This window comes from Neofelis nebulosa, chromosome 4 (genome assembly GCF_028018385.1).
Source record: "Neofelis nebulosa isolate mNeoNeb1 chromosome 4, mNeoNeb1.pri, whole genome shotgun sequence".
Taxonomy (NCBI): Eukaryota; Metazoa; Chordata; class Mammalia; order Carnivora; family Felidae; genus Neofelis; species Neofelis nebulosa.
Window position 1 is genome coordinate 29987637 of NC_080785.1, and position 24824 is coordinate 30012460.

General features: G+C 38.5%; 2 protein-coding genes and 1 pseudogene across 6 annotated transcripts in view; 1 reads left to right on the forward strand and 2 right to left on the reverse strand.

Annotated features, from left to right (window-relative positions):
* Window positions 1-3558, forward strand: part of AASS (aminoadipate-semialdehyde synthase) — a 64247-nt gene extending 60689 nt beyond the window's left edge. For both annotated transcript variants that reach the window (XM_058724469.1, XM_058724470.1), the window contains exon 24: window positions 994-3558. In XM_058724469.1, the coding sequence (XP_058580452.1) occupies window positions 994-1112 (119 nt within the window). In that variant the 3' untranslated portion in view covers window positions 1113-3558. The remainder of the gene's footprint in view (window positions 1-993) is intronic.
* Window positions 3559-9675: 6117 nt separating this feature from the next.
* LOC131509068 (glutaredoxin-1-like) lies at window positions 9676-10674 on the reverse strand (annotated as a pseudogene).
* Window positions 10675-13669: 2995 nt separating this feature from the next.
* PTPRZ1 (protein tyrosine phosphatase receptor type Z1) overlaps window positions 13670-24824 on the reverse strand; it is a 185182-nt gene continuing 174027 nt past the window's right edge. For all 4 annotated transcript variants that reach the window (XM_058724466.1, XM_058724465.1, XM_058724468.1 and 1 more), the window contains 7 exons: window positions 21401-21494; window positions 21047-21120; window positions 19096-19224; window positions 18156-18302; window positions 16731-16873; window positions 15833-15968; window positions 13670-14632 (listed from right to left, as the gene is read on the reverse strand). In XM_058724466.1, coding sequence (XP_058580449.1) covers window positions 14492-14632; window positions 15833-15968; window positions 16731-16873; window positions 18156-18302; window positions 19096-19224; window positions 21047-21120; window positions 21401-21494 — 864 coding nt within the window. In that variant the 3' untranslated portion in view covers window positions 13670-14491. The remainder of the gene's footprint in view (window positions 14633-15832; window positions 15969-16730; window positions 16874-18155; window positions 18303-19095; window positions 19225-21046; window positions 21121-21400; window positions 21495-24824) is intronic.

A 24824-nucleotide genomic window follows, 5' to 3' on the forward strand; every position in this document is an offset into this window, starting at 1 on the left:
ACGTTGTGGTGAGTAAAAGCCACGGGTTTTGGAGTTACACCTATTTCTCTCCGAGTTCAATCACAAGATGGCAGAGTCATGGGGTGCAAGTTACTCAGCGTCTCTGAGCTAGCACTCCCTCATCTTTAAAGTGGGGATTGTCTCACCTAATTCAGAGGTTTTTGGTGACGCTGAAGTGAAATAATACATAAAGATCCTACCACACATGTGTCCCCCCCCCCCAGGCAATATTAATTCTTCCTTTCCTTCGTTTTTCATATTTTAGGGGTAGTTAACACATTTTGAAATAGCAGAGGGGATTCACTTTCATATCCTCACAAAATATAGACCATGTTTTATTATTCTTCATGTCTCAGTATGTTATCAGTACTCAATATTTTGGATTGAGCAAATTCAGATTTCAACCGTCTTCTCTCCCCTTAAGATCATCTATACACTCAGTAAGCACTACCTCTGAATAGAATCCCCCATTTGGCCCTTGTGAGTATGTGAAGGGAATAACAAACATCAAGCACATAAATGTGAAATGCTGAGAAAATGTATCTACAATAGCATATCAGCTAATATCAAATTAAACTACCTACTTAGTTCTTGAGGAACCAAAGTTGAAGAAGTGATGAGGAATGAGGTCATCATGGGCTTTAAGAAAAGTACTCAGACAGGCTCTTTCAGTCTCCCTCAGAGAAGCCTGTGCCCAAATAATCAGACTGGTTTTAATTCATTCTGTTGTCGTTATGCTTTTTTTTTTTTTTAATCAGCAAATAAAGCAGACAAGTTAAGTTTACTTTCCTTTCATACTACTCTTTATTCTCTGATCATCTTGGCAGTAGTTAGTGCAGTTAGACGCATGCACTCTGACTCTGTCCCTGAGTCCCCCTGTGCTTTCAGTCTCCAGGTAACCCCTTTCCCTGTTAATGGTTTGGAGACCCTTGCTGTGGAAACTAACCTTCATAACACCTTTAAAGTGGTAACTACAGATTTATTTTCTTCTAGGTGAAATTAAAGCTAAAGGCCTGATGGGGCCCTTTTCAAAGGAGATCTATGGACCAATTTTGGAGCGAATTCAAGCGGAAGGCATTATATATTCAGCACAGAGCGTAATCACACCATAACTGAGAATTATATCTTGTTATCTTCCCATGTAGCGTCGTTTTGAACATTTGTGCAACAAACATGCTTGCTAATGTACTACTTTGAAATATAAAGCATGATATATTTTTTTGAGTCAGTCAATGTAATGATATTTTTAAAATATAAGTCTCTATTTTAATATGAAAGCATTTGGAAAAGGAGATGCCAGTAATTACCAGAGAAGTTTAATAACTCTACATGTATTTTTTTCACGTGTATGTAAAAGTGATGATTGTGTTATATGTTAATTTATTGTGCAGCCTTTTTTCTTATAAGAATATATTTTCCTATCATCAGCAGATAAACTTTTATCTTTTTTGGTAAGAAAAAAAATTTTCCACAGCTATATTTTTGTACTTTTCAAATGAGTCAGTTAGACACTTTTAGATTACTTACCTATGAACCTTTGCAATAGTTCTGTTTTATGGCTTTTTGGTAAAATTATGATTTATCTAGTAAATAACATTTCTTATAGTTTTCTTTTGAGCTTTTGGAAAAGGAAATAGGTAAAATTAAATGAAAATCCACATGATCACCTTGTTAGAGACAGAAAAAGCATTTAACAAAATCTAACACCCTTTCATAATAGAAAGACTCAATAAACTAGGAACTGACTTTTTTTTAACCTGATAAAGAACATCTATGAAAAACCCATAGCTAGCATCACATTTAATGATGAAAGGCTGAAGGATTTCCCCTTGAAATCAGAAACAAGACAGTAATATTTGCTTTTGGCTCTTCTACTCAACTTGTACTGGAGGGTCTAACCAGGGCAATTAGGCAAGAAAATGAAATTAAACACATCCATATTTGGAAAGAAGAAGTAAAACTATCTCTATTTGGAGATGGTATGATCTTATATATAGAAAATCCAAAAGAAGACTTTAAGAAAATTATAGAACTAATACTTGAGTTCAGCAAAGTTGCTGGACACAAGATTAATACACAAAAATGAATTGTATTTCTGTATAATTATCAATAAATGAAAACAAAAATGATACTGAAAAAATAATTAAACTTACAGTAGTATGAAAAAGAATAAAATAGGAATAGATTGAGAGTCCAGAAATAATCCTCATATTTATGGTCAGTTGATTTTTGAAAAGGGTGCTAAGACAATTCAATAGAGGAAAATAGTCTTTTCATCAAAAGGTGCTGGAACAATTAGATATCCACATGCAAAAGAATGATGTTGGACCCCTACCTCACAGTATATGCAAAAATTAACTCAAAATGGACCAAAGACCTAAATGTAGGAGCAAATGCTATAAAACTTTTAGAAGAAATCATAGATGTAAGTCTTCATGCCCTTGGATTAAGCAATGGTTTCTAAAATAATTGAAACCAAAAACACAAAGAACAAAACAGAAAAGTAGATAAATTGGGCATCATCAGAATTAAAAACTTTTGTGCTTCCAAGGGTACCATCATAAAAACAAAAAGACAACCCATACAATGAAAGAAAAATTTTTGCAAATCATATATCAGGTAGGCATGGAACCTGTATTTAGAATATGTAAAGAACTACTATAACTAAATAAGTAGAGAAAGAGCCCAACTTAAAAAGTGGACTAAGGGCGTGAATTGACAGTTCTCCGAAGAAGATATACAAAACCAATAAGCACACGAAAGGATGTTCAACACCATTAGCTACCAGGGAAATGCAAGTCAAACATACAATGAGATACCACTTCATACTTACTAGGATAATTATAATGAAAAAGATAATAGCAAGTGTTTGTGGGGGTGTGGAGAAATTGGAACTCTCATAAACTGCTGGTGGAAATGTAAAATTGTGCAGCCACTTGGGAAGACAGTTTGGTGGTTCCTCAAAAGGTTAAGCATAGAGTTACCATAGGAGTCAGCAATGTCACTCTTAGGTGCATACCCCATAGAAATGAAAACGTATGCCCACACAGAAACTTGTAAACAAATGTTTATGGTAGTATTATTCAAAATAGCAAAAAATCAAAACAAGCCAAGTGTTCATCAACTAATAAATGAATAAACAAAATGTGATATATCCGTACAATGGAATATTACTTGGCAGTAAAAAAGGAATGAAGTTCTGATACATGCTACAACATGGTTGAAACTTGAAAACGTTATGCTAAGTGAAAGACACCAGACACAAAAGTCCACATTTTGATATTATCTCATTTATAAGAAATTGTCCAGAATAGTAGATTAGTGGCTGCCTAGGGCTGGGGGTTTGGGGGAAAGTGGTAATGACTGCTAATGAGTTTGGGGTTTCTTTTTAGGGTGGTCAAATGTTGTAGAGTTGATTGTGGTAATGGTATCACAACTCTGTGAATATATTAAAAATCACTGAATTGTATACTTTGTGTGAATTACATAGGTTGTGAATTATATCTCAAGTTGTTATAAAATGATTCAATTATAAATAAAACCTTTTCATTTTTGTTCCTTGGGGAAAAAACATTTCCATTTAGAAATATAAACTAAACCCTTGTTTGACTTCTCAGGACTATTCTCATATCCTGGCATATGGAATAAATTCTGCCCTTGAAATAAGGAGGCATTATTGTAGGGTATATAGAAGTTGAGAGGGGTGCCTGGGTGGCTCAGTCGTTGAGCGTCCGACTTCGGCTCAGGTCAGGATCTCCCAGTTCGTGAGTTTGAGCCCCGCGCTGGGCTCTGTGCTGACAGCTCAGAGCCTGGAGCCTGCTTCAGATTCTGTGTGTCTCTCTCTCTGCCCCTTCCCCGCTCAGGCTCTTTCTCTCTCTGTCTCTCAAAGATGAATAAATGTTAAAAAAAAAATTAGAAGTTGAGAAAACATCTATGCTATTTGAAATGGATCAGAGTCGACTAAGGTTTAGTCCCACCTGTCAAAAATAATATACGGAGATCAATACTAATACATAGAGACATTTCTGTTATGGCAATTTTTTAACCACAACATTGAGTTCAACATGGTCAATTAGAAAATATGAATGTCACATTGATTCTACCTGCAATCTGGAAGAGTGTCCAGATGGAATGGGAACTAGGGAAGTAGCACCTTAGGTGGGTGAGGGAAACGTGTTGAGTGCTCAGTATAATTACTTTGTTGGACTTCATAATAGCAATGAATGATAAAGGGGGTATGATTGAAGAGCTAGGCTGTTATCTGTGCTGGTGGCAGTGCTGGAAAAGTAAATGTCAGTAAGTTTGAGTAAAGATGGGTGTAATCACACACGGCACTGGCTCTCAATCAGCTTTCCAGGAGAAATTTCAATAACGAAGATGGTGGTGGTAAGATCTAGGGGTGAATGGGTAGACTATAATTACAAGCGAATGGCTCACCAGGGGATCAGCAAACCTTTACAATAAAGGGCTAGATAGTACATATTTCAGGCTTTGTAGGCCAAAGGGGGTCATGACTTCTCATTTCTGCCTTTGTAGTGTGAAATCAGCCATACACAATACATAAATGAACTGATATGACTGTGTTCCAATGAAACTTTATATTTAAAAACAAGTGTTGGGCAGACGTGGCCCTTTAACTGTACTTTGTTAACACCCTGGTGTTACCATGGTAGTAGACTGAATACTCACATCTTCCAGATCTCTTTTGGCATCTTTCACATATTATCTATATTTGTGTTGTCCAGTTTTCCTTGTCCCTGACAAAGGAGACCCTAGAAGTTCTTCCCCTAAAAGCAGTTTGGTTGATTTTACAACATATGAGCTACTTCTCCATAAAATAAGGATAACAGTAACTTGCAGGATAGTTATAAAGGTTAATGAGAAAATGTAAGGGTAAAGTCTGGCCCCTTGTAGATGTTCAAACTTAGTGTTCTTACCTCTTTTGCCGTAACATTTTTGCCTGCCATTTATGTTAATGAGATTTTAGCTTAAAGAAGTTTTTTTCAATCTTTTGGATACCTTTGGAAGACTTCTCAAGGATCCATGCTACTCAAACTATAGGTATATCTGCTCCATAATGAGAATCTTAAAGCAGTGGAGCGGAAAGGACCACAACAATCATTTGGTTCGGTCACTGATTTTACAGAAGAGAAAATATGTCTCACAAAGTTAAATGCTTGCCTAAGGGGACGAGACTTAATATTGAAGCTTTATTGTCATTTGAAGCCATTCAAAATATGTACTTGATAAAATTTGGGAAACGCTTTGATTTATAATACCTCTCTTGTGGGTTATTAGGACCACCACTAGCCCATATGGTGCCTCTTTGAGAATTACAGAAAGACACTGCTCTTTCAAGACGCTTCCGTCAAAAATGTTCAAATATGTAATTTATCAGAACATTTTACTACCTTCATGATAAGTATTAATCACATTAAATACATGTCATAATACTTGATGTTTATGATGTGACTAGCTCCCCCTTTGTTGCAGCGCACAATTTGCAGTCATGCAGAGTAGCTAATATTACCCTTATGTGTCGTATAGATTAGCTTTCTTTACAAGGGTTTACATTTGTTGATTGCAGTGAAACTACATTTACCAGACTTGAAATCCACCGGAAAGGATCCAGTGAGAAAAGCTTTCTGTTTTGGAGCAATACTTGGTAGTCACTGACTGCTAATCTGCTAACTCCCTTTTTCCAATTTTGTTTTAGTCCTAACACTCATTTTTACTTTTTATTAGCAAGAATTATGAAACATAGTGTTGGGTCCTAACTTGCAAGGTTAACAGGTTCTGACCTTCTCCTTTATGTAGTTGGTGTAAAATACAAGTTTTCTGGTGTCTTCCAGTGCTGTGCTGATTGCTAAAGTATACCACATCACTGAATAATGCTTTCATAAACCCTGAGAATCTCACTTCCAGCCTCAGAGCCTGATAAAACAGCATTGATATGGCTCATCTCTTTGAAGATGATTCTGGGCTGTTGCCAGGCACAACTAAAGCAGCAGCCGAGCACCTGGCTTCAATTCGTTTGAAGTGCGTTTTCTTCTAACCAAGCCAGTTTCTTGGTGAAGTTGGCACAGGGTGAAGCAAGTCCCCACACTTGATCAGAAGCCCGGTAACTCTAATACAGAAAAATCCTGCTTATCTTACTAGCAAACTGTTGATAAAAGGAGTTTTTTCTTCTAAGTTGAGAGAAATACTTAAAAAGAGGTAGAAATTAAATGGGAATTGATAGAGGAAAGAAACTGGAATAGGCTGTAGAACAGAGAAGACCAAGAGAAAAGATGAGGGGCACAGATTGTTAAAATACTATAATAATGTGTTTTTTTTTTAAAACCTTAAATATTTTGGCTGGCACAGAGTGGTTCCATTTAATTTCTGGTGTGTGAAATTTTAAATTTAACCATTATGCAAATGGTTCAGTATGTAAGATGTTTAACGAAGACAGGCTTTGAACATCACCTTTATCGCTAAAGAATCCAAACGTCCTCACCTGAGCTTCTGAGTATGTATACACCCACCTACTACTAATATCTCTGTTGGGATATGTCCCAGTATAGATTTAAGTGTTTATAGTATAAACTAGGGTTTCTCAGTGGGTCCACTCTAGGGACGTTCCCCCCAAAGTAGTTCTTCGACCTGATTGCCCATCTCAGGAAATGGCAACCACTGTCTTCTTCCTGTTTAGGATGTAATCCTTGATACTTTCCTTTCTTTTACTCCCACTTCAGCAAATCAGGACTTCTTCCTCTTCTCCACCGAATCCATCCTCATCCATGCTTGGACTTCATCCTTGTCTTTCTACCCATGTATAGCTCGTCTCATCCAAGGTCACTGTCATCTTGTATGTGGATCATTGCAACAGCCTTTTACCTGGCCTCCCGTATCCAGAATTACTTCCTTGATGTCTGTTCTCCTCACAGCAAACACATTAGACACATTGGTCTTTCAAAACTACAAATATGATTATGATATTTCCCTAATGTGCCTACTGATGGGTATTTTCTGGGACCACCTACTTGTACTTAATACATTGTCTCAGCGGCTGCTTCTGTGGGAATTCTAATATTACGATGTATTTTTTAACACCCATCATGAGGCCTGCGTTCTGGCATACAGTGGTGTGTGTGTGTGTGTGTGTGTGTGTGGTATAGTAGGGACACATTTAGAAGCCTGGTGGTAAAGTGTGGTAAAGGTGGAAGTATAGATAAGGGAAGGTTGTTATAGGCTCTGCTTGTATATAAAACAGTTTTACTATCTTTTAGCATTAGCTGGTAATGCTGAAGAGGCACTCTTCACATTTCTCTTTCGTTTGTTGCTTCTTAGAGTGCTTGTTGAAATTTCCCCAGAGCATAAGGGTGGGTAAAGGGCATCATTTTGTGATATTTGAATCAGCCCCAACTATCACAATCATTGGGTCACAATAGATTGAAATTATGTCATGATCAATAATCCAGGGGGCTGGTAAGATCAACTTTGTGCCTCTAAAAGATTGTTTTGGCTCCAGTGTTGAGAGGGACTTGGGAAAGGGTGAGAGAGTGTGATATTCAGAGGCCTCTGTTGTAGTTGAAGAATAAGAAGGTACTTAAAAAAAACTGAGAATGTCATTTAGACATGTCTCCAGGCTACTGAATCAGTTATTAGGAAGAGGAAACATAAACCATGCCAGGTAGTAAAAGAGAAAGGCACACAAGGCAGTAGGAGCAAGATCTTATACTCATAGCTGGGGCTTACGTATTGGGTAGCTTGAATCAGGAGTACTTGGTCTTCCCGTCACGGCTGCTATTGGTTCTCAACTCAATACACTGGAGCTCAGCTGCCCACAGGTCTACAATCTTCTTCCTTTGACCAGTAGGGTCAAGGAGAACAGGAAGATGGCCTCTGCCTTATTTCTGTATTCCAAATCTTGTGTGACAATATTTACAGAGTGGCCAGAGAGTCAAGAAACATAGGCAAATACATAATAAATGGGTTAATATTATATTACAGTGCATGGTAAAACAATATTGTCTATGTTTCCAGACTGTGGCTCTCTGTATTTGGTGGAATGTAATTCACCCCCACAACTCTAGCTGCAAGGGAGTCAGGGGACCATAGTTTATAGCTTTTTGGGCTTTGAGGTTTAAGAAGTGTTCTAATTACTATCCTGTGTAACAAACCACCCCAAAATGGAGTGGCTTAAAACAAAATTTTTGTTTTAATTCGCAGTCTGGGCATGACTCAGGGGGAACAGCTGTCGCTGCTTCACACAGTGTCACATGGGCTGTGTTGACTGGGATCTGGGGGATACATTGCAATACAGCTTGTTCCCAGAGCTGGCAAGGTGGTTCTAGCTGTCAGCTGGAAGCTCAGCTAGGGCAGAGGGCCAGCGCCTGGTTTTCTTTCCACGTGGGTCTTTCCATGCGTGGGCTTCACAGCATGGTGGCCCTGTTCTCAGAGTGAACATCCCAAAAGAGCTGTATTGCCTTTTATGACTCAGCCTCAGAAATCACATGGTGTCACTTTCGCCGTAGTCACGAATCCACCCAGATTCAAGGGGAGGGACCATAGATCCCACTGTTCAGTGGGATGAGTTTCAAAGAATCACATGTGTGATGGAAGATACTGTTGAGCTATTTTTGGAAAAGACCATCTGCCTCGGAAGGCACCCTAGAAGGAGAGTGGCATGTGGGTGGACTCTGCGAATACAGTTATGACCCCAATTATCAGTCTTTCCTCATTGGCTTTCATTATTTTCTAACCACTTCATGTTTTGTTTAACTGGTTCTTTGAATCTCTTTACGCATCGCCATGAGCTTAGAACTGGACATAGTACAATGACAAAAGGTGGAAGGTTTCTCATTTACTCTCTAAAAAGCCTCAGAAATGCAGGTGTAACTTCCTGCATCCATTAAAGCACTTACTTGAAATAAAGGTGTTATGAAAGAATTTTCTTTTTTTTTTAATTTTTTTTAACGTTTATTTATTTTTGAGACAGAGAGAGACAGAGCATGAATGGGGGAGGGGCAGAGAGAGAGAGGAAGACACAGAATCGGAAGCAGGCTCCAGGCTCTGAGCCATCAGCCCAGAACTCGACGCGGGGCTCGAACTCCTGGATCGTGAGATCGTGACCTCAGCTGAAGTCGGACGCTTAACTGACTGAGCCACCCAGGCGCCCCAGAATTTTCTTTTTTTTTAAAGAAATCTATTTTATGGTGTTTATTTCTTTATTTGCTTGTTTGTTTACTCATTTATTTTTTCACTGTCATCTCTGGGCATTTATTAGAAAAGAAATTAACCATTCCCACTAGGGACTGCAGAAGGAAATTAACTTAATATTGGAGTTCTAGATCAAACTTAACAGGAAGGAACTCTTAAGTTTTCACGGAGTGGAAGGAAAAAAGGAGGGAGAGACAATCATTTAGGACCATGTTTCTCAAATTTGGCCCCTTTCACGGACATACTGTTGGGGAAGGGGTTTGCAAGTTTTCTGTGGTAATATTATAAATGTTGCATTTGACTTCTGTTCATAATCTAAACAAGTTAATATCCTCTTCTTCAGGTTTGCCTGGATGACCATCTTAGGGAAGGAGGAGCCCCATTATTGCAGCTGCTCTACTGAGACCTCTGATCCCTGTGGCACCAAGTGAAGAGCAATCGTGCTTAACTTTTCATGTGGCATTTCCCAAGTTGGGTCCTTAAGACCCTTCACAGTATTGTTGAACATGTCTTGTGAGATCTGTGAGTTGTCAAGATTAAGAACATGGATTCAGAGCAGTGATTCCCAAGACAGGATAGGGTGGGATGGGGATAACGACTGGGGAGACACATAGAGCTTGAAAAAGCACACTCAAAATACCTATTGTTTTTGTAATGCAAAATCTATCAAGTCAAACTCAACGGAGAAACTTTCAGGCAATAGCAGGAACCAGTTATAGATTCATCCTAAGGGGTTTGGGATAATATTGGTTGAGAAACACTGGCTTAGAGGTAGAGGGGTCCTAGCATATGGAGAACAGTAAGAGACATGTGCCAAAGAGAAAAAATGTCTTTTGGGTCATTGGTTGAATCCTAAGCCATAACTTGTCATGGTCCTTTGGAACCCAAAGGGCCAATGGAGAAGAAATCCAAGATGTCTATCAACTTTCTCAGACCTATAGTTTGGGGCAAGTTAGTCCCCTTTCAATACTGAGTCAAAAGAAGGAAAAGCTGTTTTTGCCCCAAAATCCACCCCCCCCTTTTTTTTTGGTGAGCACATTTCAGAATTTTAAGTAAACAGTTGCTGTGGCTGTTAGCCCCAGATCCATCCACCAGAAAGAGTGGTCCTCATTTGAAATGCCATCCAGCTTCCAAGGGGGATATCATCCTGGGTTCTGCCCTATAATTACTGTAGAGCTCCAATCTGTTTTAGCTGCTTCAACAGCTCCCCACTCTGATGCATTTCCATTAGGTCATATCTTTACGGATAAAGATCTGAGGAACTGTTCTGGCTCCTGTGAGCTGTTGCAAATAACCTTGAATCTTGCTAGTGTCACTGGTGGCTATGATATCAACAAACTCCAGAACCTCTTGTTTGAAGGGCAATTGGCTGAGGAGCTCTTGAGTCCTCGTGCAGTAGGGGCAGGAGGGCTTGGTGAACACAACCACCTTCCCAGGCTAGATTTTGCAGTTCACAAACTCTTCAACCATGCTGACAGACAGCTGCCCCCTGGGGAGGAATCCTATTTTATTTTTCTTTAAAGATTTTGTTTTATTTTGAGAGAAAGAGAGAGAGAGAGAGAGAGAGAGAGAGAAAGAGAGAGAGAGAGAATCTCAACCGAACTCTATGCTTAATGTGGAGCCTGATGTGGGGCTTGATCTGACGACCCTGAGATCATGACCTGAGCTGAAATTGAGAATCGGATGCTTAACCAACTGAGCCACCCAGGTGCCCCTATGAGAGACTTTTCTAATTTAATATTCCTCACTAGGAGGGGTGCCTGGGTGGCTCAGTTGGTTGAGTGTCCGACTTTGGCTCAGGTCATGATTTCAGCTCATGAGTTCGAGCCTCGTGTCGGGCTCTGTGCTCACAGCTCAGAGCCTGGAGCCTGCTTCAGACTCTGTGTCTCCTTCTTCCTTCCCCCACTCATGCTCTGTCTCTGTCTCTCAAAGATAAATAAACGTTAAAAAAAATTAATATTCCTCACTAGGAGCCTTCACGCAATAGTTTCTAGTGCATGGCTTCATTAAACAAGTGAGCGCAAGGCAGACATTTCTTGCATCTGTTCATTTCTCTATGTGGATAATTCAGAACTGAGGCACCTCCTCTAGGGCTGAAGCAAGATCCTAAGAATCTGAGATGCTGAATGGCACATCCAGAGTTGAGGAGGAAAGCATTGCAAATTAGCATATTTGGAAAGTTTTTCAAAGGTCAGTCTCGTGGCCTGCTTAGAATGTGTCACCATGGATGGACTGAGCAGAATGTATTGTGTCCGCGATGAGAAGTTTCAAATTCACACCCACAGCCTTTCTTACTCCCACTCCCTTTATCTTGTTCTAAGTTTTAAAAATGATTACTCTAAAAAAAAAAAACCCAAACCTTGTGAATTCTAATTTAATTCCAAGGATGTTTAGATTCTTAGAAGTGGTATAATACATGTCATTTATATGCTTTAATATTTAATACCACCTGCTCTAACATACCAATATTGTACTAGTGATGAGGGGCCTTCTAATGTATGAGAATATTTTGCAATCAGCGAGTGAATGCTATTCATTTGGGGTTTATACTAATAAAAACAAATGTGCTTTATTTTGACAAATATGTAGATTTTCCAATTTTCCTTAAAAAGTTCATTTTAATCCAATACATGATCAGCACTTCTGATTCTATGTGCTGTTTGCAAGTGGGATTCAATTCTAATAAAATATGTAAAATTATATCTGCTTATAAAGAGATCTTATTTTCCAAGTGCTCTAAGTCATTTTAGATGCTAACAAATTAGGGAGTTTCAGATCAGAAATACAAAAATTAAGATTTCTTTGCCATAATAATGAGAATATGTATGTATGAAATGTTTGTATTAATTATATGTGAAGAAGGAGCTGCTATAAATTTTCAGGGAGTATCACACTACAACTATGATGGACCTTATAGTTCTGGTATATTTATTAGAATTTGTCTATGAAATGTTGAATTACCACACATATTGCTTCATAAGTACTTGCCTTTGGAAGAGATTCTGCAAGGCTCCTCACTGGTAAATAACCATGAAGGCCAGAAAAAAAAAATTCCATATCCCCCCCAAACGGGTGTTTGTTCTTGGGACAAAGGCCAAGGGAAAACCAGACAAAATTATTAAGGTGACATGTATACTCTTGGTTCGGAGCAATTTACAATGAAACATTGTGGGTTATGAGGGAAAGAACATAAAACAGAGGACTAGGAGATAAGGTTAGAGAAGGAATCAAGCAAAGTTAGCCTTGTGGCTTTCCTCCCAGGGAGGGTGAGAAAGAAACACAGTAATTTTTGTTGTGCCTGGTAAAGCAGTGCTTACCAACATCTTGGGATTTGTGACCCTCTATCATCTGTTGACCTTTTTCCTATTTCACATTTCCTCATGAGTGTTGCCTTAAGCGGAAAGCTAATTTTGGTTCTATTTTAAGGGTTTGGCACACATTTCCCGATAGTGCTTAAGGAAACTGGAGGCTCCCTGAATTGTTGCGACAGAGCAATGGTTCTCAAGCTCTGGCCTGGATTAGATTGTAGAGCTTCATCTCAGAGTTGCTGATATGGTAGGTCTGGGATGGGATTCAAGGATTGGCATTTCTAACAAGTTCCCGGGTTTTGCTGATACTGCTGGTCTGGGAACCATATTCTGAGAGCCCTGGTTTAAATGAAACTTTTCCTGGCCTCCCGCTCGGGCCCCTGATGTGGGCATTCTTGGGGATTAGTGCCCTCCTCATCAGGCAGTGCTACAAAACACTCCTGGCTGAGGCAGGGGACGGCCCGTCACCCAGGCTGATTCTGTTTTCCTGCACTGCAGCTCCACACAGCTCTTGGATCCTGACAATGTGCCTTGACATAGGACCCTGGGGCTTAAGAGCTCCTGAGCTTTGTCTATCAATCCACCTGGCTTCCAAACCAGTCCCCGACTGGCAAATCTGCCTGCTTCTAAGCCCCAGATTGATTCTTTTTAAATTTAATTTTTAATGTTTATTTTTGAGAGAGAGAGAGAGAGAGAGAGACAGCGTGCAAGTAGGAGAGGGGCCTCTGGAGGGAGACGCAGAATTTGAAGCAGGCTCCAGGCTCCAAGCTGTTAGCACGGAGCCCGACGCGGGGCTCGAACTCACAAACTGCGAGATCCTGACCTGAGCCGAAGTCAGACGCTTAACCGACTGAACCACCCAGGCGCCCCGGTCCCAGCTTGTTTCTAAGTCAAAGTCCCCCGACGTTTCTTGGTACACGGTCGTTAGGTCCAGGAAGTCAGTAACAGTAGTTGTGCAGTATGAGTACTGTTGCTATGTTCTCAAAACTTTAAATTCTGTGAGTTCCCTATGTGTCTCGATGCACAGATTGGGACTCACAGCTCTATATGCTGCTCCGTCCCATCAACCTTTCTTCACTTCCATCATCATTGTGGACCCGTGCCCACAAGTTTCTGCTACACGTGCCCCAGCACAGCACTCCCCAAACAAACGCACGTTGATAGCAATATTTATATTTACTTTTGCAATGCCTTGGATAAAAACCAATGAAACAATGTTGGGTAAGGTGTTATTCTCATAAAAACATCTTTCAAAACAAACGTATTTCTATTTTCCATAAAAGTTAAAGTTACATGCAAAAACAGAGTTAATTACTGAGATGACATGGAAGAATATCAGAAGACTCGTAGGGTAAGACCAGACAATGAATTACATCATTAAACTAAACCAATACACAGAACTAGAAAACTGACTCAGTAGTAAAATATAAAAATCTACAATTATAAATATAAATTTGGTCCATGGAGACACTAGAGCAGTATTTACAGTAAGTACCAGATTATTTCTACTTTAGGTGAATACTGCAGTTGTGAAACATTGAATATCATAGGGAATGGAGTGTTTTATTTACAATCTACTATATTAAAAGTTATATTTCTAGCAAATCTGATGACTGCTACAAATATGGCTAAAAATTTGACACTAAGAACAAACATGTTTTCTGTAGTTGGGAACTCCTAATATCTATAAATTCAAATTTCCTGTTAAAATACGAAAAAAAAACCCCACAATTCCATTCTTAGAAATACTGTAAAATCCAATCATTTTAGTTTAGACACAATAAGTGAATTACAAGAAGTTTTGCAAAAAGGCACACGTTGTTAATGATGTAAATTTGGCAGCAGGATCCTATGTCATGAAAATTACTGTCAGGTGATGGAAAGTAAACAGATAACAGAAGAACTGAAATGACTTTCCTGTCTAGCTTCAGGAAGAGGCAAAAAATGCTCAATACGGATTCCCCTCGCCCCTTTCTGCGCTACACTAAAGACTCCAAGCTCTCGGCTATATTTCCATCGGGCAATGCCCCGCCATTACTGTCCAGAGAGGTGGATGGATTCTCTTCCTGCCTCGTGCTCACAAGACTGAGGACAGCTTTGTAGAGAAACTGATACTGCTCCTGGAGAATAGAGAAGGGGAGATCGTAAACAGGAAGCTCCGAGAAGATGCACGTTTGTAAAATGAAGGGAAATTTTCAGTCACGCGTTGACACTGTTCGCGGAAGGGCATTGTGTTAAATGGTCTGTTAAACTCAGTGGAGGTACACAATCTATATTCACATCTCTTTCTGAAGAAATTTAAAGTAGCTTTTCAAGTAGTTAACATTCAATTGACCTAGGTCAATTTCAACTGACCTAGAAAATTGGCCAACATACTTTTGCCAGTGGTAAGCACTCCATTCGTTTGTTTTTTTTTTTTTAATTTTTTAGGTTTATTTATTTATTTATTTGGGGAGAGAGAGAGTGAGAGAGAGAGAGAGAGAGAAACAGAGACAGAGAGAGCGAGTGGGGGAGGGGCAGAGAGAGAGGGAGAGAGAGAGCTCCAAGTAGGCTCCGCACTGTCAGCACAGAGTCTGACATGGGGCTCGAACTCACAAACTGTATGTTCGTGACCTGAGCCAAAATCAAGAGTTGGACGCTTAGCCAACTGAGCCACCTAGGTGCTCCAGCACTCCATTCTTGTTTATCTATGTCATGGAATCAGAAAATGATGTGACAGGTTACTGTTACCGATTTATCAACTTGTATGTAATCCTTTGGTACAAGGCACCTGTAAGCCACTCATTCTCCTTTTTCCACTTGTCATGAAATCCACTGGGCTTCTCTCTCTATGGAGAGGTCCCAGAAAGGACTGCACTGTCAGCTCGGGCTCACGCAGAATCCTTTTTACAAGACCCACTGTTTACCAAGTAGTCTTTACACTCTAGCAGCCTGACTGGCCCCACGCCTTGCTTTGAGCAAAGGTGAGCATGGGCCCAGCTACGGTCTCAGAGTAGAGACACGGAAAAATAGAGAGTTCAGATTAGTTGGTGCTTTTGAGGGTATTTTTCAGAATTACAATAAATCTTGCAAAAAGGCACATGTGAAATTTAAATTTTATACATTTAATTTTCCAGAAGATAAACTTTGAATGTTTATTGTTTATTATTCCAGTTCTATGGATTGTGGACTGAGTAACTCGTAATCCAGCTTGAACACCACATGGAAATGTTATCAGTCAAGGTGGCCTCTTTTGATACATGATAAAATGATTTTGGCAGCCTCTGGGAAGTAAGCAGTACTCTAATGGCGAAAGTTTAGTTCACTGTTCTATTACTTACAATGTCAGCAAAGACTCCTGGCCTCATCAAATTGATCATCTTGGCTACCTGGTAAACATCCATGGAGTTTTCCTTTTCTAGTTGGTGCATAAGGGTTGTCAGAGCACAGAAAGTTCCTGCGGTCACTCCTCCATGCCTTGAAGCAAAGGGACAAAGACTCCATTCAGATGCATCGAACGTTCACATTTGGAACTCACAAAGCACATGGCCTTAACAACTTTGTAGTGGGAACACGGAAATTTTTAATGAAATGTCTCTCTTTATCGTGCAGAGAACTACAGTTTAATTTGAAACATTAGCAAGTATTTATGATATTAGTAATGCGATACTTTATAGAAATTTAATGTTTGCTTATTCATTTGTTATTTTTACACTCTGGAAGGGGCTGGCAATCAATCAAAATGATCTGACAAGTTATCACATATATCATATGTATCATATACAACATATATATATAACATATAATTCCAGCATATGCATTTTTTATTTGTTCATAACAGGAGCCTATAGCGATTTATTGTATAGGTTCCTATTTCTGATTAATAAAGACTGTATCGATTTTCATCCTATCTAGGGTGTCAATAACTAAGAAATGTCTCTCTGGTGAGCACCTGTAAAAATTCAAGTGCCAAAACACTGACTCATCACACAAAGTGTTCTTAGCACACAATGCAAGAGCAAATTCTTGTGATCACGTACCTATTTTTTGCCTTCAACATGAGCTCGAAGAGAAGCGAAAAAATCTAATTGTGTTAACCTTGGTTATAGGAAGCAGATCATCTACCCTGGCTGAGTCGCTACAATTGGTCCACAGCATTAGGTTAGTACAAAGACAAAAGAAACATATGCCCACCCGGAGAATGCTCAGGCACGAAACCGTTTAAAGAGAGGAACTTACTCGTCATGAACAATCACAGGTCCATCCCTGTTGGCAGCTTCCTCTTTGATAACACTTATAAGTTCAAACGTTTTACTAATAGGGCTGTCTGGATTTGGCCATTTGGGGCACTGAAAATGTCTCACTTCAAGTACGTAATCATCCTATACGAAGAGAAAAACCAGTATTTTAAAAAGAGTCCCATTGGTGACAGTTCATTATGAGTGGAATAACTGGGGGAATCAGGAATACAGGAAGGTGATAAAACCCAGTCCCATGCACTATAGCCCGTCTTCCATCTCAGAGGGAAGAAATTGCTGTGATGCCTCATTTCTCACTAGATATAATCTCTTTTTCATTCTAAAAATGTCTTAGTTGTAGGCTTATTATGGTATTCAAACTTCGAAACCATGTACCAAAGATGTGTCTGTGCCAGTAAACTTAATACAAAAAGAAATCTTCAGTGCTAAAATTTGTTTTAAAATAACATAGACTTCTTCAAATCCCAGTATTACTTGGGAATAACTGAGTGGAATTACGTGACCCGATGGGGAAATGCTGGCAAGCAGGGCTGGGCGGGTGGAGACGTAGGTTCCGCTCCAGCCCCACTCTTGGTTCTTGTGCAAGTGGCCAACTGGGCTGTGTGACTTTACATCCCTAAACCTCCAGCTTCCCAAAGTGTAGTCAATAAAATGCTACATTTAAAAATAAGCAGCAGAACCTGAAATTTACATGGTTCACCTGTTCCAGAATTAGACTACAGTGAAGTGCAACATTGAGACCATCGAAAACATGGTTTAACCTTTTTCTGATCGGGAAGGTGCTCTGTCTCTCACGTGCCTTGCTCATTATTAGTATCTTTTAGCATTTTACCGTAGTTGTACAGTAAATTCTGTACTGTAATTACATAAATAATTCTTGGCAGAGAATTCAGATTGGTACCCTATAAATAACCAAGAATTAGTAAAACAATCCTACTTCATTGTACTGCACAATTTTCAAAGCACTTCTTCACTTGTAACACTTCATCTCTTGGTAGACAGCGGTAAGCTCATTTTGGTAGATAGTATTTTTCCTATTTTACTTAGAAGAATTCAAGGTAAAAACTTACCTTAAAACAGGAGAATTTGGATTAATGAAATTATTTTTTTACTGAATTTATTTTCAATTTAAGGTCTATCAGAACTACTCTGGAGTGAAGAGAGAAATCTTTGATTCTCTGAGTGTGGATGGTGCAGTTTAGTGGCAATTGGTGTTTAATGATTCTATAGGATTTTAAAAATGAAAGTGACAAGTAAGGTAAAATTGATTATTTGGGCAATCTGTCCTAATTTGTAAGAAATTAGGTTCCTTTGTTTTATTTCTAGGGAAGATCCTTAAACCAGCATATATTTAACAAAGCATGTACTTAAGATGAAAAGTTTGTCATTTCAATTATGTCCATACCTGTGTAGCTTCTAGAATAAAATCCTGAATTATAAGTTTTTCTTCATTAGACAGACATTTGTGTTCTTCAGCCATAAGAGTGACCTTAAAACTCTCACAGTTTATAGGCTCATCTTTATTCGGCCAGTAAACAAATTCATCTTCTGCCTGGAGGATTAAATACCAAGGAAGAGTCTAGATTTTAATCAAATGTTTACTAAGTCAGACTGTGAAATGAAGTTAACTGGTTGACACAGAAAATTCAACTCAAAGTTTTCTTTGAATCTCAAAATTTACTCTTAAAATGTTGAGCCTTAAACAAGTTTGGTGTGCAGAATAAAGTATCACACTTAAGAAACCAAACTATTGCTTTGTTGTTTTGCTCTTAGCTCATCAGTAACAATGGTAAGTTGTTGCTTCTATAAATGATAACTGAGTAGAAAAGATTCAAGTGATTTTAAGAGCTCAGCAATTTCCAATGTCATTTGGAATGGCCAGTCTACCTTTACAGATAAGAAATAAATCTCCAAGTTACATATATGTGCAAATTCTAAATAAAATAGGCCTTTATTTCGGGTTTTATATAGATCTCCTTAAACTGAAGGACTCTCCAAATATCCTAACAAGTTTTACTTTTAAAAACGTAAATAGAAGCATAGGGACTGACTTCATTCATGATTGCAGTTCTAATTTTTCATAAGCAGTATCACAGAATACTTAAATTTAAATGAATTTTAACTTATTTTTATTTAAAACTGTCGTTCAGCAATCTCAGACCTGGGAGGTGGCATCACCAAACCAGGCCCAATAGTAGACAATAGCAGGCCAGTAGCCAACGAGTGATAGTAGTTTATTAGTTGAAAAAAAATTGTTTGTTTGTTTGCTTGGACTTCCGGCTGACATGACTTGCTATTTCCCCTGTAAGGCAAGTACCAAAAGTGACGTGATGGGGGAGACTTACCATGTTTTGACCATCAGGAAGCATAACTACCAGCTGGGCATTATGGTCCCATATCATCCGCCAGAAATCCTTGATGGTATGAAGAAGAGGATGCTGGGTGATGATGAATTCATTGCTCTGATAGTAACCCTACAAAAGCAAACAGAAGACACAAAGAGCCCTGGCATATGACTTTAAACGCTCAAAGTACATTTATAAGTTAATGGGCCTTAAGTCAAGGCAGTCTTTTTGCTTTTAGATTGCATCTGTAAATCACAAGGTGATTATTTTAGTTGCTGTTTAGAGGGCACTTTCCATACACCAGGCACGGGAGTAGCATTTTCTTTCTTTTTTAAAAAATTTATTTATTTATTTATTTATTTATTTATTTATTTATTTATGAGAGAGCGTGAGTGAGGGAGAGAGAGGGAGAGAGAGTGCGGAGGCTGGAGTGGGGTTCGAGCTCACCTGAAGTGGGGCTAGAGCTCACAAACTGTGAGATCATGACCCAAACTGAAGTTGGATGCTTAACCAATTGAGCCATCCAGATGCCCCAGGAGTAGCCTCTTCTTCCCCTTAAGTCTCTCATGTCTCATGAAGTATTATGTGATAGGAACTGTGATCCCCATTTTGTAGGTGGTTAAACTGAGGCTTAAGAAGTTAAGTGTTGTGGGGCACCTGGGTGGCTCAGTTGGTTACGTGTCTGACTCTTGATTTAGGCTCAGGTCATGATCTCACAGTTTGTGGGATCGAGCCCCCTTTTGGGCACTGAGCTGGCAGTACAGAGACTGCTTGGGATTCTCTTTCTCCCTCATTCTCTGCCCCTCCCCCTCTCATTCTCTCTCTTTCTCTCTCATTCTCTCTCTCTCTCTCTCAAAATAAATAAATAAACTTTAAAAAAACATTAAAATCCAAAAAGTGTTGTGCCCAAGTCTACACAGCTATCATCTCTAGGAGCAGGCTTCCCAAAATGGCATGTGGACCATGTCTCCTACACTGGATAGAATGGACATTCGGAGGAGATTTTATATTTCTCACTTTCTTTAAGTCCCAATGGCAAAGTGTTAAATTCGCACCCACTGACAACAGAACACCCTTGGTGTGCAGACACCCTGGCTTCCTCTATCAGGGAGGAATCAGAGAGGCACCTTGCAGATTTTGCTGGAGAAACCCAGAAGCTGGGTCCTCTGGATTGGTCACGATTTCCATGGTGTTGCTTATTAAAATCATGGCTCGTTTATCCTCCTCTGCTCTGGGGTCTCTCAGATCCTGTTCCTATTCCCCACAGGCTCATGGGAAGTGCAGCATGTATTTAGATGCTACCACAACACATCTCCCTGTTTCCTGCATGGATATCTTGCAATATTTTCTTTGCTGGATAAATGAAACAGTGATTTTGGCATGGGAATTACCACCTTTTCATGTGAAGCCAAGCTCTATGATTGATAGACCTGAAATGGAAACGAGGGCCATGCAATGGCTACCCAGAAACACTCTTCCCTTTCTCACAGAAGATCTAAACACAGAAGGAGAAGATTATGTCTTTAGAAACCCAGGTCTGTAAATGAGCCCAGTCCACAGGGTGAACACTGTTGCAAACCTGGAGTAGTAAAGTCAGTGAGATGGGCTTTCCAGAGTCTGGAATGTTCTGGGTCTGTTCAGGGTAAATGCAATGGAGCCTCTTAGTTGGCCCAGCGTATATTGTGTATCTTCTCATAAGTCCTGAATGGTAAGTTTGGTTCCTGCATTTATTTACTAATTTGTCTTGCTTGAGGGATCTCCAGTCCCAGCACACATCAAAACATCAAGGGATGCTGTTATTCTCTTTGCTGCTTAGGGGTTGTGGTCTGCAGTCATTCGATTAGATCCACCCACCAGTGGTGCCACAGCCACTGCTTCAGGAAGCCCGTTTTGGTTTTGATTCTGGAAGCACAAACTCTTAGGTAGTTTCTCCAGTGACTTCTCGACTTACCATGATATAGGAGGCATTGATGTAGTCTGTGCCTTCCCCACTCAGAGATGAAATGCCAACCCTTGATCTCTCCACTGGAACACAAAACACTCATCATGAACCACCATGCTCACAACTCTATACCCTTCCCTCCACCCCCACATTGTAAAACACAGCTGCATGTCCCAAGTTGAGTGACTTTGATCTGTAAGCTAGTTTTTCTATGTATTTCGCATTTTTTAGATGGACTTCAGGATTTAAGAGTCCTTTTTAACAAGTAAATTATCAGGCATAATTAGAAAAATACTGAGTGAATTCATTCATTCCAAGATGTACAAATATTGTCATTTTTTTTCATGATTCAACATAACCTACCAGGGATGATGGAAGATGTTCTGTTCTTTTCCCTGTTACAGTGCTTTAGGGCTGTAGAATAGTCACTCTGTTGTATATTCGATTGACTCAGGAGCTGAGAAAGGGAGTCGAAGAAAAATATAGATTATTTCATTTAAGTCATCCAAGTACTCAAACACACACACACACACACACACACACACACACACACACACACACGACCCAACCAAGAAATCAAGATAAGATACTGAATATACATATATCTGACTTGTTTTCCAAAAATTCCTTGACCTAACTCCCTGGCACATCTGTGTTCTACACCAGGGAAGCTCGAAGAAGCAGAGAATGCCCCTTAGTTTGACATTCAGCACTGGGAGGATCTTCCCTAGGGTTTCCCTCATAAGCATACACTATGTCCTCCACTTACATTTCACGGTGCAGTTGGGGTAAACTGCATGATATGTGTATGTGTGTGTGTACATATTTATGTATATGGTTGGATTTCATTCATTTTTTTAGTACTGCATTACATGAATAATCTATTTGTTATTTATCTATTCCCCCAACTAGTGAATGTTAGGATTATTTCTAATATTTTGCTTTTCTAAACTTTGTAGCAATGAGTCTCTCTTGTATATTACTTAATGCATACACATGGAATTAGGAGTCATCAGCATTATTTTTTGACAGTCTTATAGAAGTGATAAACCATGCTTTTGATTTGCATTTCCTTGATTACTGTGTGATTGTGAATTTTAGCATTCATTAGCCATTTAAATTTCTTTTTTGATGATTGCCTTTTTATATTTATACTTCACTGTCATTTATTAATTTTTAGGGGGCTTGATGTCTTGAATTTAAGTCTATAATCTGTTTAAAAATTTGCTAATGTCTTTGTTGTCTTTTAAAGAAAATTTTTTTTAACGTTTATTTTTGAGACAGAGAGAGACAGAGCATGAATGGGGGAGGGTCAGAGACAGGGAGACACAGAATCTGAAACAGGCTCCAGGCTCTGAGCTGTCAGCACAGAGCCTGACGCGGGACTTGAACTCATGGACTGCGAGATCATGACCTGAGCTGAAGTTGGCCGCTTAACCGACTGAGCCACCCAGGCACCCCTGTCTTTGTTGTCTTTAATCACACGGACATTTATAGCCAATTAATTAATTTTTTCTTTAAGATTTCTGCCAATTATGTTTTTAAGAAGTCTTTTTCTACACTAATGCCTTCAAAATATACATTGCTAACATTTTCTTGTAATAGTTACAGAACCTTGCTTTCACCTTTAAGTACCTAATCCATCTTGAATAATTTTAGTGTTTAAGGTGTGTAAAGAACCCAGTTTTACTTGTTTCCACATGGAAATTGTCCCAGTATCACTTATTGGTTAGTCTGTCCTCCCCTCACTGATTTGTCATATCTATCATATAACCATTTCCACAAAGACATGGTTCCTCTAGCTGATTTGTCTGTTTTCCAGCGTTAATTATCATATCTGTTTGTCTTCTATATACTGTCCAACACATTTCTATTTTGTTCTTTATTTTTAGTAGTGCTTTGGATGTCTTTGTTCTTTACTTCTCCAAATGTTAATTTTAAGTTCAGTTCTTAATTTACCATGAAAATCCTGCTGGGAATTTGATTGGTACCACACTGATTTTTATACTTAATTTCGGAGAATCGACATCTTCAGGATATTTCCATTCATGAAAATTTTATCTATATTTGTTGGGTCTAATTCTAGGCTCTTCAATTCAGTTTTATAATTTTTTCTCTATGCATTCATTGTACCTTTTGTTAAGTTTATTTTTGAGACCCTGGAGTTTTTGCTTCTGTTTATTGTTGAACTCCCTTTTTCTTCTAATATCTCTTCTAACAACTCACAGCTAATGAGTTACGATGCTATTGATTTTTATATATACTTGTTGAACTGTAATAAGAGTTGAGTTCTAATAAGAGATATCTTATTTTGTTTCTCTTGATTTTCTATATAGACAAGTGTATCATCTACAGATTCTTTTCTATTTCTAAACGTTTTTTTTTGTTTGACTCGATTTCCAGTACAGTGTTGACTAACAGTGTCAACAGTTGGCATTTCTTGTTTTTTCTTAAACCTACTATGAAAATTTCCAAGTTAAAATTTTGTATATGACATTTATAATGTAGCCTAAGATGAAGAAAGCTTCCCTCTAGTTTTAATTTACTGATAGTTTTTGTTATGAATAGTACTGAATTTTATTTACTGCCTTTTCTACATCTTTTGAGAGGGCCATACAATTCTCATAACTATATCTGTTCATATTTTCTACTGTTAAATCATCACTAGAACAAACTCTATGAATCCTAATTGGTCACAATATTTTTTTAAAAACCACGCCGCTGGATTTGAGTTGCTGCTATTTTAAACAGGATTTCAGTGTTTAAGTTCATAAGTGAAACTGGTCTGTATATTTCTTTACTTGTACTCTCCTTATACAGTTTTGGTAGCAAAGTTACACTTGCTAAAACAGTAAAATAGTTGGGTTTGCTTTCTACCTAGATATTTTATCACAGAGTTTGGAATTTTCTGTTCCTTAGAAGTTTGGTAATTCTTCCAGTTCTGATTTTATTTTGGAGGTGAGATTTCTGGCAACTGATACAATTTATTTAATGGTTCTTGGTCTAGTTGGATTTTGCGTTTCTCTGTGAGTGTATTTTGCTTACTTTTTCTTAAAAAATATTTCTTTCGGGGCATCTGGGTGGCTTAGTCATTTAGCATCCAACTCTTGATTTTGGCTCAGGTCATGGTCTCATGGTTCTTAAGTTTGAGCCTTGTGTCAGGCTCTGTGCTGACTGCATGGAACTTGCTCTGTCTCCCTCTCTCTCTGCCTCTCCCCTGCTTATGTGCTCTCTCTCTCTCAAAAATTAATAAATATTTAAAAATATTTTCTTTCATGTAGGATTTCAAATGTATTGTCACAAATATGTTCACAGTATGCTTTTTAAGTTTAGAAAAACAGTTCTAAAATATTTATAAATATATCCCTATTTTTCACCTTAATATTTATTAGTGCAAAGCCTCTCCTTTTCTTACCAATCTGGCCACAGGTTTATTTGTCTTATTAGTCTTTGATAGAACCTGCATTTGGTTTTGTTTCATCTGTTTCTATTTAATCACTTTAACCATCTATTTAATTTAAGAAAGCTGTAACTTTCTGAAAATATTTCTGTCTCCCTCTTTGGGTGTACCATGCTTTTCTTCTAATTTTAACATGATATGCCTATTTCATTTGTTTTTATTTTTATTTATTCTCAAATGAATATATTTAAGATTATAAATTTCTTTCTAGATACAACTTCAGTTGTTTCCTACAAGCTGTGCTATGGAGTCCTTCTGTTGACCTTTAATTCTAAAGATTTTATAATTTCCTCTTTCATATTATTATCAATTATGTAAAAGAGAATT